This window comes from Cotesia typhae, unplaced genomic scaffold (assembly GCF_013202065.1).
Source record: "Cotesia typhae breed Kobodo isofemale line unplaced genomic scaffold, CoteBio_Ctyphae contig_22, whole genome shotgun sequence".
In the NCBI taxonomy this organism is placed as follows: Eukaryota; Metazoa; Arthropoda; class Insecta; order Hymenoptera; family Braconidae; genus Cotesia; species Cotesia typhae.
In genome coordinates, this window is record NW_027423728.1 from 2,653,040 (window position 1) to 2,668,504 (window position 15,465).

At 26.6% G+C, this 15,465-nt stretch overlaps 1 protein-coding gene and 2 long non-coding RNA genes across 4 annotated transcripts; 1 reads left to right on the forward strand and 2 right to left on the reverse strand.

Annotated features, from left to right (window-relative positions):
• Positions 1-70: 70 nt before the first annotated feature.
• Positions 71-9,558, reverse strand: LOC141524512 (uncharacterized). 2 transcript variants are annotated; one of them, XR_012478715.1, is made up of 4 exons: positions 9,419-9,558; positions 9,037-9,332; positions 3,622-3,975; positions 71-2,868 (listed from the first exon to the last, which is right to left on the reverse strand). It is a non-coding gene; the product is annotated as an uncharacterized LOC141524512 (long non-coding RNA). The 2 variants fall into 2 exon arrangements; XR_012478716.1 differs by lacking the exons at positions 71-2,868; positions 3,622-3,975 and adding an exon at positions 7,207-7,321.
• Positions 9,546-12,315, forward strand: Achl (La ribonucleoprotein translational regulator Achilles). The gene is made up of 4 exons (XM_074238452.1): positions 9,546-9,594; positions 10,026-10,850; positions 10,926-11,301; positions 11,395-12,315. The coding sequence occupies exons 1-4, from the start codon at positions 9,556-9,558 to the stop codon at positions 12,051-12,053; spliced, it is 1,899 nt and encodes a 632-aa protein (XP_074094553.1). The 5' UTR covers positions 9,546-9,555; the 3' UTR covers positions 12,054-12,315.
• A 140-nt stretch (positions 12,316-12,455) lies between these two features.
• On the reverse strand, positions 12,456-15,427 carry LOC141524515 (uncharacterized). The gene is made up of 3 exons (XR_012478717.1): positions 15,351-15,427; positions 13,391-13,634; positions 12,456-12,597 (listed from the first exon to the last, which is right to left on the reverse strand). It is a non-coding gene; the product is annotated as an uncharacterized LOC141524515 (long non-coding RNA).
• Positions 15,428-15,465: the final 38 nt, after the last annotated feature.

Here is a 15,465-nt window from a genome sequence, read left to right on the forward strand (position 1 = left end):
TGATTGCCTTTGTTGTTTGACAATGATTACTACGTATATACATACATGTATAACTTTTTGATGTATATATTCTTCTGGTTATACTTAATAGTCACTCAAATAATTACTCTCATCATTGAGGTTGCGATTCATTGTTACGTATTATCTTTTTACATTCACATTTCATTTTGATTTATTTATTATTGAATAATTATAAATTTTATATTACGTATTATTAATGTTTTGATTTATATCTCTGTATATATCGGAGTTTCGACTATAAATTGAGATTATTAAAAATTAAAGGTAATATCAAAGCAAATTATTTAGAAGCATATAAATTTTTTTTTAAACAAAGTTTATTTTTTTTTTTTAACGTAAAGCTTATTAAGCGAATTTCTTTAACTCTTATTTAATACCGTAGATATGAGACAAATACTGTAAAACCGCTGAACTACTTTACAATAAGATTAAATATTATGCAGTCTCGCATAATAGGTATTAAGTTTTATTGTAAAGTGGAATCAAGCTGTTTTATAGACGATTATTTATTTATTATATGATTTTTTAATTTTATTATTTAAGTGAGTGAAAATATTTTTTTGCATAATTAAAATGTCTGTTATAGGTAATAATAATATTAGTAATTATTATTTTTATTATTTCTGTCATAACAATATTATATATTTTTTTGTTTTTACAACGAATAAATTAAATGCAACTTAAGCATAGTTTATTTAATTGAAATACTTTATATAACGGTTAAAGCGAGTACATAGACAATAGCTGATGAAATAAATATATCTATTCATGTATGAACGAATAGATCACACTGAAAAAAAGATATAATATGTGTTACAAATGATAATAATAAAATATAAAAAAAAAAAAAAAAAATACTATGCATATTATTTATGAATATATATAAAATTGAAATGTTTAATAAAATGGCATTTAAAAATATGAAAACACTTAATTTAAAGAAAAAATGAATAAATGAATAAAAGCGTGAGAGTGGGTATGGTGCCTATTTAAGAGCACGAGAAATGAGATTATTAGTACAAGTAGAAGTGTATTATGTTACCAATGTATATATATATAAACAAATTCAAAACGAAATTATAAATGGTACATATTAATTAATTGACTGTCATCCATCGCGTAAATAATTCAAATAATGTTATATCTAAAATAATCATCCATATTTCATGATTTAAAAACTATATCAACTAAATTCTTCAAGCTGTTATTTAAATATAAAATAAATAAAGTATGAATATAATAATTGCAGGATTGTGCAGAATTCATAACTTATTTTTTGGCATAGATTTAGTTTCTTAGTTGCTGATTGATCACGCTAATTAATTAAAATGATAAATAAAATTACGCTAATTGTTTTGAATCGCAAATCTACCCGTTTTTGCCTAAAAAAAATAACGGTTCTGAACACTTAACAAAGCAAAATGCATACACTGTAAAAATAATTTAATTTTAAAGCGTTTTTTTTTTTTTTTTAATTAATGGTATAAAACTAAAAATTTAATTTAACTTTTGAGCTTAAAAAAATTATAATAAATTTTTATGTAAAAAATAAATTTGAAGTTAAATATTTATATGAAAGAATTATAATTGTATAAAACCATTTTTACAGTGTAAACTTACAGATAAATAATATACGTGTGTGGCTCTCTTTCACTTAAAAATACTTTCTTAACTTTGTGAAATTTTGAACGAAAAAAAAAGAACCCCTTTGAATTGACTCATGTATTATGAGAATATATTGTTATTAGCTATTTAGAGTATATTTTGCTTCTTATACACATATACATAAATATGATACGAGTATATTATATATGGAGTAAAAGAATGAAAAATTTCTCAGCCCATTAAACAGTGGGTGAATTCCGCTGAGAACAAGAGATGAATTTGGCAATAAGTCCTTTAAGACGATTATAATAACAAGAAAATACGTAAGTGTGTATTGAATACCTAGAGATAAGCAACCATTGTAGCAAAGAATCGAGGAGAGATTAAGGGTGGCGATATATCTTTGTATATAAATTTATCAATTATATATACAAATGTAGTCTATAGATAAACGAAAACTGAAGGAGAACAGGGGAGTATTGAAGGTTTTTTCTCTAGTTGATGATGGTAATAATGAAAAAATAAATAAATAAAATAGAATAAAAAAATTGAATGAGCTGAGTTAAGTAGATGGGAGTTGGTTTTCTGGTTTAAATCGAAGGACAGTGGGGTGATGTACATTATATGTATGTTGTATTGAACATGTCGAGTACGATATATACTGGGTCAAGGGATTTTCAAGTTTGTCTGACAGCGTACTTGCATAGCCCCAGGCAATTATTAATCTCGTATACTTTTTTTTTTTTTTTTTTTTTTTTTTATCATTTAAACACACATAGTTGATCAGTACCAGATTCTTTGAGAACGTCCCGGGTCTGTATGTGTTGGTTCTATGGTTTCTGTTGGTCAGTATTCATTAGTAGTTGATACAAAGTTTCTTTCACAACGTAAAACATATTTACGTCCAAAATTAGATTTTTAAGTGTTGTAGCAATCATCTAGACATTTGACTGAGCTATCACTCTTTAGAATCAAGATTAGAACAATTTCTTTCGTCTTGAGGATAATAAGATCATATAGCCGCCAGCAAATATTGTATTTCGCAATATTTTTTTCATTTATCCTGGTTCCTCTTGACATTATATTATATATACTCAATACTCATATGTTATGTAGAATAGAATGACAGCGGTGTATATATTGATGTAGGAGAAAAAAGAAATCCTATTACCGTCATTAATAATACTTTGCTAATTAATTATATATAATATTTTTGATTCCAGGCGCTAATAAATCTATACACTGAAAAAAAAAAAAAAAAAAAAAAAAATTCTTTACTGAAGTGTAATTTTTCTTGGCTCAAGAAAATATTAAGAAAGATTAAAAATTTCTTGAATGAACAAGATGACACTGGATATATTCCAGATTACAATGACTATAATCCATGACACTGAAGTTAGCAGACGTCTAAAAATTTTTGATTTTTTTTTTTTTTTCATTAAATTACAACTAAAAAAATATTTCTAAAAAATTGCACTTATAGTTTTTCAAGTTTTTTAAATGTGACATTTTTTTTTTATTTGTTTAATTAAAATTTTTTCAATAAAAAATTTCTTAAAATTTTGAAATGTCAGCTAACTTCATTTTCATTTTAATCCAGATATCACGCAGTATAGTCTGGATTTTTCTAGCTACTATTTGAAATTTTTTTTCACCACAGATGTCACTGAGTATAATCTGAGATGATATCCAGTGTCATCTTGTTCTTTCCGTCAAGTCAAAGTTTCATGACATTAAATTTAGCTGTCACTTCACAATTGTTTTAATTTTTCTTTAACAAATAAATTATAGCAAAAAAAAAAATTATTAAAAAAATGGACTTTTAGAAATTTTAATGGACTTGTAGAAAATTAAAACAATTGTGATATGACAGCTAAATTTAATGTCATTTTTTTTTAAATCTAACGCTTCATTACTTTAAAAAAAAAATAGCAAAATTTATCAAAAGAAGAAATCAAATATTTAAATTTAAAGTAAATCTAGTAGAGCACTTACTTTTTTATCAGTTAATTGACGATCGTGTATTTTATTTTTTTTTTTTTTGTCGTTACTGATGATAATTGCTGGTTGATTGGGAGCCACTGTCCTGTAATATGGTCATGGTCATTTTGGCGAATCACCCTGGGGGCCTCGCACTACACAGTCAGTTCTTATTGTCGGCTCGGCTTGTGTACTGGACTGACTCATGTTGAACCAGTGGTTCTCATTGAAAATGAAAAAATATCTAAACATCAACAGACACCTATTGAGACGCTTATCCTTGCATCGAGATCACCAGGTTGCGTTCGGGTTGCTCCAATTGCTAAAATGATTCAACTACTGCGAGGCTACGTAGTCGAGTACGCGGCACTAAAAGTAATTTAATTAATGATAAAAACAATGTTATAAAAAGTTGACATTTTATTGTGTTAATATATATATATATGTATGTATACTTTTATATAAATATATATATGTATATATATATATATTTACTTTTACTCTCATGATAGTCGGTGACGAATTGAAAATAAAACTGATCCACGCATTTGGCGGGCTACCCTGACCTAGTTCAGGTGCGGGTATGATTCCTGCCTTGTTCTCCGAGACATTTGCAAGCTGAGATATATCGCCCCGGGGAACTCGCCGCCCTCTGAACCTCTACTACACATTTCTAGTGACTTAGCGTAAGTATAATATAACACATGTACGTAAACGTCCTTCATTTTATCTCCTTTTCCCCGTCGCGGCTTTCATCGCCAATTTTTTACAAATATTTCCGACTCCGGTACATCCCTATATGATATTCATTCTTTACCTTTATATACACTGCCTGTGGTGATGCTAATCTATCTGTTTATATGTGACATATATTAAAGTTTTCAGTCATTATATTATTTTTTTATTTTTTTTTAACAAACAAATTTTCTCCAAAAAGATAACACTGAAGTTGACAGATATTAAAAGTTTTTTTGGAATTTTATAGCAATTAAATTATTAAAAAGTTTCACGTGTGAAAATTAATAAAAATTACAAGTGAAAATTTTTAGAAGCATTTTTTTATTGTAATTAATTTGTTAAAAAAATTTTTTAAATTAACAGCTGACCGCTAACTTCAGTATTATCCAAAAAGTTATTTTTAAAAAATTCTATTTTTTAATTTTTTAAATTCCTACATATAATACTACTGAAGTTGACAGACATTAGAAATTTTTTTAGAATTTTACAACAATTGCATTGTTGTGAAAAAAATTTAAATAAAAAAAATCCACATGTAAAAATTTAAGAAATTGATCAGTAAAAATTTTTAGAAGCACTTTTAGTATTGTAATTGATTTGTTATAAGAATTTAAAAAATTGACACCTGTCAGCTAACTTCAGTATAATATTTCTACATGCCAATTTTTTTTGCTCCAATTTATTTATTGAAAAAATTATTAAAATTATCAAATATCTGCTAAATTAATTTTCGTGCTTTTATTTAATGACATTAAATTTAGGTGTCACTTCATAATTTTTTGAATTTTCTTTAATAAATAGATTATGGTTAAAAAAATTGACTTTTAGGAATTTTAATAAATTAAAAATGCAATTTTTTACAACAAATTTTTTTTCTTAAAGAAAATTGAAAAATTGTCAAGTAGTTAAATGTCATTTTTATTTATTATAAATATTGATGTGTATGAACTATAAAATTATACTAAAATCAGCAAACATTTGAAAATTTTTTTTCATGATCCTGAAATTAAGAGACATCTGACAATTTTATGAAAATTAGAATAGCTTACATCGGAAAATTTTAATAATTTTTCTATTGAAAAAAATTTTTTTAAAAAAACTTGACATGTAAAAATTTGAAAAACTCCAAATGGAATTTACAAAAAAACATTTTTACCTTCCAATTATTATTGATTCAAAAAATTAAAAATTGTCAAATGCTAATTTTAGTATCATATCAATTTTTTAGGTTTTTATATGCTACCTGACAACTATTACTCTTTAAATTCTTATAACAAACAAATTACAATCATAAAGATGGCACTGAAGTTGACAGACATTAGAAATTGTTTTAAAATTTTATAGCCATTAAATTATAATAAAAAAGAATTTAATAATAAAATTTCATATGTAGTATTTAAAAAAAATGATTAGTAGAAATTTTTGGAGACATTTTTATTATAGTAAATAATTTGTTGTAAGACTTCAAAAAACTGAAAGCTGTCAGCTAACTTCAGTGTCATTAATAAAGATGCTTTTAAAAATTTCCACTAATCATTTTTTTTTTAATTTTCACGTGGAGTTTTTTTTTTTAAATTTGCACATGTAAATTTTTTAATTTCTAGATATGAAATTTTTTTCATATAAATTTAGTTATTATAATAATGAAAAAAATTACAGGCGTCTGTTAACTCCAGGATAATACTATAAAAGAAAAGTATTAGATAATAATTAATTATATGAATTTAAAAAATAAAAAAAAAACATTACAATAACATCTAAATGTCATAAATAAAACGCTTGTAATTATATACTTGATACAACGTTTAGGTAAAAAAAAGGATAACTGTTCAAAGTTCAATAACAAACTTAAATACAAATTTTTTAAGGATCCATTGTTGACAACACACATATGTTCCACTGCACAACATGTCTTTTTACCTGGTCAACGTTTAACTTTATTGAAACATTATGTATGATCAACTCTAAAATCAATCAAAATTTCAGTTTGACATTACAATAAAAGACTTCCTTATATGAATTAATATAAATTGTACAAAATGATTGATGAAGATTGATGGAAAAATTTTTATTTGAATTGCGATTTTTAGTTAAAACTTTTTTTCGACAGATAAGTGACAGTTAAATTCATAAAAGCTTACGCCAAAGCTGCACGTCCTTTTATAAATAATTAAATTTAATTGAAAAAAAATTTTTTTCTTTACGGGAATCTCCAAGTATCCTTCAAACTTTTTCGGAAATCACAAAAAAACCAATAAACCAGTAATAAAGTGAAAGGTCACATCACTAAATACACGATTAGCATAACATTTAGAGTTTCCTACAACACAAAAAGTAAATCGCGTTAAATGACAGAGTTCATGAGCACATTTAAAATTTTTATATGATCAATAAATTAATCTCGATTTTAAAATTGTCATTTGCTGCATTTGGTTTCAAAACAAATATTTTAGACCTAAAATTTCAAAATAATATGTTATATTTCATTTCTTTTTTTTTTTTAATTTTGGAACCTAGTTTAATTTGAAAATTTTTAACAATATCTTCTTCAAAAATTGTTAATATAATTTTTGAAAACTTATTTATCGCTTTGATAAATTTTATTAAAAAATTATACTCTTCACAGAAATATATCATAAAAAATTGAATAAATCTGATTATTAATTCACCAATTAGTATTTAATTATGTAAATTTATTAAAAATATTTATTTTAAGTATAAGTATACGATTAATCATTAAATGTCATCGAATATCTATATATAATTTTAATTTAAACTTAACATAGTTCTATAATTATTATATATTCCATAACTATATCAATATAAAAAAAATTGTATAAAGTTAGAATTGAAATTAATTATATTTATTGAAGTTTATAGATGATGGTGAACAAAAATATAACAGGATCCCGGGATTTCAATTGATTTAACATTAATGCTCCGTAATGTAGCCTTCAAATATCTTGTATAAACGTTCCTATGAATTTTCATGTAAAGTAAAGAAAAAAAATCATATATTAATATAAACCAACGGCTGTTTATGCGTGGAAAACACATATAAAGATAGTTATGTCAACGTTTCCACAATACCCAGTGTATACAGTAAATATCAAATACATTATGTATGCACTAGCAGTCACTCTTGTTTATTTTCTTGACTGGTTAATAATTACTTAAGAAAAAAGCGTTATTAATTTTAATAGCACTAGGATCTTTTACTAAAAAACTTGAGATGCAAAAAAAAAAAAAGCGCACAGCGTCTTCTATTATTAAGTTGCAAGTTATAATAATTTAATAATTATCTGGGCAATTATTTATGACGCTTGAATTAAAATCGGATGTTGATAATAATTCAAATGAGCGCACTAAATTTTCTTAATTACTTTTCGTTTAAATATCAATATTTTCTCAGTTTATAAGATTTATTATTATATTATGTTATCGATAATAAATTGCAAACGCAAACAACTCTAGGAAATGTTTATTATTTCTTTATAATCATAACCGGTTGTTGTAAACATTTTTGTTGCATAATAACAACGGTGAAACCATACAAGTGTTAACTCTATGTGCGAATGCCCTGGTGACTCAAATACTTTACGTAAATACATAATTCGATTATCCACCTTTTAGTTCGCGTGTCATCTCATATGCGGTGAGTTTATATTATGAGCTTTGCAATTCTTACGTATTAATCTCTCATTTTGATATAACACGGGCTAACTGTAATTTATTAATTTTATTTATTTGTTTTTATGAACTTGTTTTAGTCAAAAGATTGAAATAAAAAAAAATTTAATCATCAATCATAATTATCTTGGTGTAAATTTTTATACTTTTAATGAAAAAGCAATCCAGTGTAAAATTTTTATAAAAATTAAGTTAGCTGACATCTAAAAATTTTTAGAATTTTTTTTTTTTTAAATTATTACAAAAAAATAAAAATAAATTTTCATTTGTAAAAAACTTTAAAAATTATCAGTGCAATTTTTGAAAAATATTTTTTAGTTCTAATTTAATTTTTTGATTTTTTTGTTGATTCAATTAAAACTAAAAAATATTTTTTTATAATTGCACTTATAGTTTTTCAAGTTTTTTACGAATGATATTTTTTTAAAAATTTTTTTTGTAACAATTTTGTCAATAAAAAACATTTTTTTAATTTTTAGATGTCGGCTAAATTAATTTTCATGGTTAACTTCAGTATTATAAATTTTTAATTTACTGTGTTGGCATAAAAATTTTTTACAGCATTTATTTATCAATTATTGATTAAAATTTTTTAGTATTCAAACAAAAAAACTATTAAGGTTCAATTAAAGTAAAAAAAAAAAAAAAAAAAAATTGAAAGATCAATCTTAAAAATGTATTCTTCTCTTAAACTGTCAATTTGATTTCAATTAATTAACCGCTGGTATTTTATTGTCCGGTTCAACTTGAATGAAAAGGATACGGAAATGCATTATTATTATTTGATAAAAGCAAAAAGTAATAAAATATAAATTTTATGAACAGCCATAAAATTATGTTAATTAATGAATTGATCCTTGATATTATAAAAATAATTTTCGAATATATGCCGAGAAGATATTTTATTTTGACTGAATGAATGATTGACACGTGGAAGAAATATAAAGAAGAAATGTAACTTATAGTCAGACAATCGTTTGACACATACACACTCACAATTACCTAGTAATATAGTGACTCCTTACACGATACCAGCCGCACTTGACCCATATCTTATTATGCTTACAGCGTCCGGATGCGACACGAAACGCGGCGAGATACTATAAGAGCGTCGGGTAGCTTTGGAGGTCACGTACTTGGGTTAATTTTTTCCTATCATTCAACTCTTAATTTAAAGTTAATCAAAAATAATTTATTTTGTTAATATAATTTAAATTATAATAGTACTTGCAATTGCTATTAATCAATAGTCCTTGAATTTCTGCGTAATCCTTTTCCCGATGATTGTTTAATATATCCTGTATTATAACAACTCAGTAAGTAAGTAAGTAAGTAAATAAATAAATAAATAAATAAATAAATAAATAAATATATAAACATATACATATTGGTTGATTTATGTCGTCTAACTCTTGACCAGCAAGATTCCGGAAGGTCATAATCGCTGCCGAGGTCCTGTCGCGTCCCTGCAAGAGCGATGGTGAGGGCCACGATCGGGAGGATGTTTACAAATGGTGTCCAATGATAGGTAGCGATGTAGTTGTATCGGTACTCTCACAGGTAGGTGAAAAATGTATTGATATTGATGTACTTATATACTTACAATTCTGTGGAAGAACAATTTTTATTTGAGTATCGCGCGTGCGCGAACACGGGCGCCGGGGAAAGTATTTAAATAAGTTGCGGCACTTTAAGTTAGAAGGGCACTCTTGTCTTGGCTATCACGGTGATCGTGCTAAATTTTTCGCCCGTTTAAATTCCTTTTATTGCTCAGTAGCATTTCTTCACTGCAGGGGTAATTATTAAGTACCAGTGAATTTTTATTTCCCTGTAAATATTATTATTTAATTATTATAAAATAATTAAACAGTGATATGGTTAATAAATAAATAAAAATAATGGAAAGGTGAAGTGCTGTGGTTTTAAATAACTACTAACATCAATTAGGTAATAACATTAATAAATATATACTTAATAAAATGGATGACCAGTTAGATATTCAACGAGAATCAATGGACGAGGTGGGCAGTCTGTGTTCACCGGTACCGATGAGAAAATCTGATACTCGGGATAGTATATCGTCCATTGACAGCGATGTCAGTTTGTCTTTTGATAGACGGGGCTCCAAAAGTGAAGAAGCTGATTTTTCAGATTTTGGCAGCAGTATTGACGAACCTGACCGTGTTTCACCTGTAGCACCGTCGTCCACAGTTGGGAATGTTGCGGAAACGATTAAATCACAATCGGAAGAGACATGCCTTGATAATAATGTAGAAAAAAATCAAGATGATAGCACTAAAGTAGATTCAGATGGGTATCACTCAAAAAGCGGCGATAAAACAACCGCATTAATTCCTCTTAGTTCATCTTCTGATCAACAAGAAGATGCTCCACCAATTTGCAGTGATGATTTGGCTGAAAAGATAGCCGCTCAAGTTGAATTTTACTTTTCTGATGATAATATTGTTAAGGATGCATTTTTACTAAAACACGTTAAAAGAAATAAAGAAGGATATGTATCGCTGAAATTAATATCAAGTTTCAAACGAGTTAAGCATTTGAGCCGAGATTGGAGAGTTGTTGGAGCTGCTTTGAGAGCTAAGTCTACTAAATTGCAAGTTAATGAATTAGGTACCAAGCTTAGACGTCGAGATCCTCTTCCGCAGTATGATCAAACTCTGCCATCTAGGACAGTTATTGCGGCAAAACTTCCTCTTGAAAAATTGACCATTGAGTCGGTCGCTGAATTGTTCAGGCAGTTTGGTGAAATCGCTCTTATCCGGATATTAAGACCAGGGCATCCAGTTCCTGCAGAAGTAAGAAGATTTAAATATTTTTATTAATTTAAAATTATATTTATTTATTTATTTATTTATTGCATTTTTTCCTAGGTTCGTCAAGCTATTTCAAAAAGACCCGAGCTTGGAACTGATGATGAATGCGCCTTGATAGAATTTACAGATTCAGCTGCCGCGCGAGCAGCTCAGCAACTAACCTTGGGTGATGCTGTAATTTATGAGTTGCAGCAAATATCTTCGGGAGAAAAAAAACGCAAGCAGCAGTCGAGTCAACAACAAATTCAACCGCAATCTCAGCCGTCGAAAAAGAGTGTTGCAGCAAGACTCTCTGCTGCTCGAGAAAATGTTTACAATTCTTCAAATTGTCCCAGTGGCTCTGAAGAAGACAATCGAGGCTCTAAATTTAAATCCGGCAGAGTTTACCAGAGCAAAAGAGATATAATACCACCTAGTCCTTACACTTGTCATGGTAATTTAAAAAAAAAAACAATCAACTCTGTGCTTTTTATTATTTTTAAATTAATAAATAATAAATAATTATTTAACTTTTCAATATTTACAGGTCCACCATCACCAGATCCTTGGTTACCAAGACGATTTTCAGCATGTGCGATTTCCGGAACGGAAAATAACTCGCTTCTGATGCGCCGACTTTCTGCATGTTCTACTTCAGGGTCCAGCTCAGATGTTTCAAGTTACTCGAGCAGTCGACGATTCTCTTCATGTTCTTCCGCTTCTGATAACAGTTTTGGTTCGCCTCTTTATCACCACTCGCCTCACCAAAGTCATCACAATCTCTATCCCCCGTTTAATTATTGGCCTGGTCAACCAACTTCACGTCGATTTTCCTGCTGCACGCCCTCAAACTTGCCTACTCAGAATATAGGAGGCTATGGCTTTGATTACCCCAACGGATCATTTTATCATCAAACAGGTAGACGTGGATCTGCAGAGTGTGGAACATTCCTTCGAAGGCTCTCTAATTGCAGCAGAGATTCTGGTTATGATGCAGGAACCAGAAGACTGTCTTCTTGTTCATCCGGGTCTGATTCTTGTTCAGGTTTTCGCTCTCGCAGCAACAGTGGATTTGTTCTTATGGCTCATTTACCTGAAAATGTCACCAGATTACCATCAGGACCTGACGGAACTCGGGGTTTTGGTAGGAGCAATTCTGCTGTTGAAACTTCTACATCAAATACTGTTGACCCTTCGTGTGGATAAATAGAATTTTATTAAATTACTATTCAATTCATAAATACATAAATTTATAATTATTATTTGTTAAGATTAAAAAAAAAAAAAATGTACTGGAAATTGATACTCAGTTGTGAATAATTTAGTCAATTATGACATCAACAGCATAATTGAAAAAATTACTATGATTACGATTATTACTTAATATTTATGTTTATTTACTGTTAATTAATAGTTAATTCTTATGTACATAGATTTAATGTCAATGAAAATATGATTTTTAACTGCACTTTGGTCACTTATTAAGCAGAGTGTTATAATGTTATGTCAGACTGCGCTTGATCTTCAGTGCATTTTTTTCAAAGTAGCATTGACCCAATTATCTGTACTTACTACGTCTGATGATCAGAATTATCATGTCATGAGAATCACCAGATTGCAAGATAGATTGTTGTGGATACAATGGGTCCGTGCGCTGACTCACAAACAGGAGTATGAATTAGGAGAATTACCCTTGGATTTTAATGATAATCAAGGTGAAGGAATGACTCTGTTTCATCGCAGCCTTCACCTATTCAAAATCTTAAATTATTAATTAAGAAAAAAAAATCATCAAGTCTCATTTTTTTCCATTGTATTCATTTATATGTATAAATTTTGATTGTCAATTCAGTATAAATAAAATACATAGACGTAAAAAAATATATATATATATATATATATATATATATATAATATTTTATAAATCTTATGTTTTTCTCTTTTATAAATAAATTCTCAATAACAAATATTAAAAGCACCTACTAGTGACTAAAGATTAAAAAAATTTGACAACTGTTTGTAAAAGAGGAGCTCGGTTTTTTTAGTGATCAAAAATCGAAATGTAATTTATTCAAGTATTTACTTTTTTAATTTTTTCTTCTCTGCGACGAATTTATGAATAAAATTTCAATAAAGAATTATGCAAATTGTACTGTCTTAATTTTTAAACTAAAAGCAGTAATAAAAACAAAAAAATTTTTGTTAAGTGATTTATAAACTCGTCGCAGGAAACAAAAAATAGATTTTAATAGTCAATACTTTTAGTTTGATAATGTTTACGGAAATCTACAAAATATTTCTACTAATTTGTAATCTAAACTTCGATTGAAAAAATATGTCAAATTTACACTTTATCCATTTTATTGGATAGATAAATTTATCTAAAATTTTACTTTCATACATTATTATTATTATGAGTTTTACTTGTATACCAATTCTGATTTTTACAAGGCTGATTGTCTCAGCGTCTCCACATATAGTTTTTCTCTCTATTATCATCATATGTTCTTCGCTTTTTTTATATTATCAACACAATCTTTTACCTCATCCACTTTTTATTATCAACATATTCCAATATCTTTCCATTTTTTATTATCAACATTTTTTGTACTGTCTTTCGATTATCAACATATTATTCTTGCACATATCTTTTATTATTCTCCATGCGGCTGTGGACCGACTTGTGCTTTCTGTACTGCATTTACCCTATTCCTCACCCCTTTCGGTCGGTTGTTGGAATAGTGGCGATGGGGAAACAACAGAGAAAACCCATGCCAGTACAGTTTACTTTCATACATAAAAAAATTACTATTATTATTTCTTTGAAAATAAGATTTTTGAAGTTAAATTTTTCATTTTATATGACTTCGAAAACATATTCTTACTATAAGAAATCCTGAATGTCAAATGAATCAAGCAATGTCAAAAGTTGAATTTTTTGATCTTAGTAGTTTATTTAATTTTAAAAGAAAAAAATTCTCGACATTTTTGTAGTCAATCTTTTTAAATAAAGCTTAAATAAAGCTTCTCAGTAGCTGTTTGTTGATTTAGAAATTTTTTTTTTTTAAATAATTTTTTATTTTTAACTCAAGAATTTTTCTATAATTCCTTTTCATATGAGAAACTTTAACAATTTTAATTAGAAAAAAAATTGAAATGTAGAAATTTTAAAAAACAAAAATTCAATTTTTTTAAAATAATTTTGGAAAAAAATTTGTTTGTTTAATAAAATTAAAAATTGGTCAAACGACTGCTAGATTCCCTGATTCTGAAAGATGACTTGAAATGATTACCTCCATGTTAATTGCATATCTATATAGTATTCAAATCCGATGCTTTTGAATCATTTCAAATCATTTCAAATTAGATTTCTTAATCAGGGTTAGCGTCATAAAACTTAGAGATTACATTAAAGTTAGCAGTCACTTGATACTTTTTTAATTTTATTTAACAAATCAATCTTTTCTGAAAAACTATTTTAAAAAATAGCATTTATAATTTTTTTAAATTTCTACATGTCAATTTTTTTTTCTCATTTATTTTTTCTATAATTTATTTGTTCAAAAAGTTACAAAAATTAATAAATATCTGGTAAATTAATTCTCATGATTTAGAGATTAAGTTAATGAATATTTTTGAATAAAATTTTCAACCAAAAAATTCAATTTGACAAATGTCAAAAATGAAATGAAAATTAAGTTAGCTGACACCTAAAAAATTTTTATAATTTTTTTTTATTGATAAAATTATATGACATTAAATTTAGCTGTCACATGACAATTTTTTAAATTTTCTTTAACAAATAAATTATAGCAAAAAAAAAAAAATTATTAAAAAAATGGACTTGCAGAAATTTTAATAAATTAAAAATGCGATTTTTTAAAAATAATTTTTTCGAACAAGTTTTTTTGTTAAAGAAATTTAAAAAATTGTAAAGTGACAGCTAAATTAAAAGTCATTAAAATTATTACAAAAAAATTTTCATTTGTAACAAAATTTAAAAAACTATGAGTGCAATTTTTTAAAAATATTTTTTAATTCTAATTTAACAGAAAAAAAATATGATATTAAAGTTAACTGTCACTTGGCAATTTTTTTATTTTCTTTAACAAAAAAAATTTGTTCTAAAAAATTATTTTAAAAAAATTGCATTTTTAATTTATTAAAATTTCTACAAGTCCATTTTTTCAATAATTTTTTTTGCTATAATTTATTTGTTAAAAAAAAATTTTTTAAATTGTGAAGTGACAGCTAAATTTTATGTCATTCAAAAAATTGAAAACGTCGTCAAACTTTAGTGTCATAAAAGTGAATTGTTTTTAATTATACTTAAATTAGCAGACAGCGGTCAATTTTTTTTTTTAATTATTTAAAAAAATAGCACTTATAATTTTTTTAAATTTCCAAATGTGGAATTATTTTCACAATAATAATTTAATTAATATAAAAATCGTTTTTACCGTTTGGTGTAAGATTTTCTAAACATGAGGGTTAATTACTTACGACATATTGAAACTTGAGTATCAATGTGAAGTCAGAAGTTTTTAAATTGAATATATCGCGCGGAAATTAAGCTCATATGTGTGCTTTGGCACTTATACCTATATGCCAGCATTTT

Bases quoted from the DNA above. Each gene is read 5' to 3' on its own strand.
- Achl (XM_074238452.1), top strand. From the start codon at position 9,556: ATGATAGGTAGCGATGTAGTTGTATCGGTACTCTCACAG. The intron at 9,595-10,025 runs GTAGGTGAAAAA...ATGGATGACCAG, and splicing joins TTGTATCGGTACTCTCACAG to TTAGATATTCAACGAGAATC. The intron at 10,851-10,925 runs GTAAGAAGATTT...ATTTTTTCCTAG, and splicing joins GGCATCCAGTTCCTGCAGAA to GTTCGTCAAGCTATTTCAAA.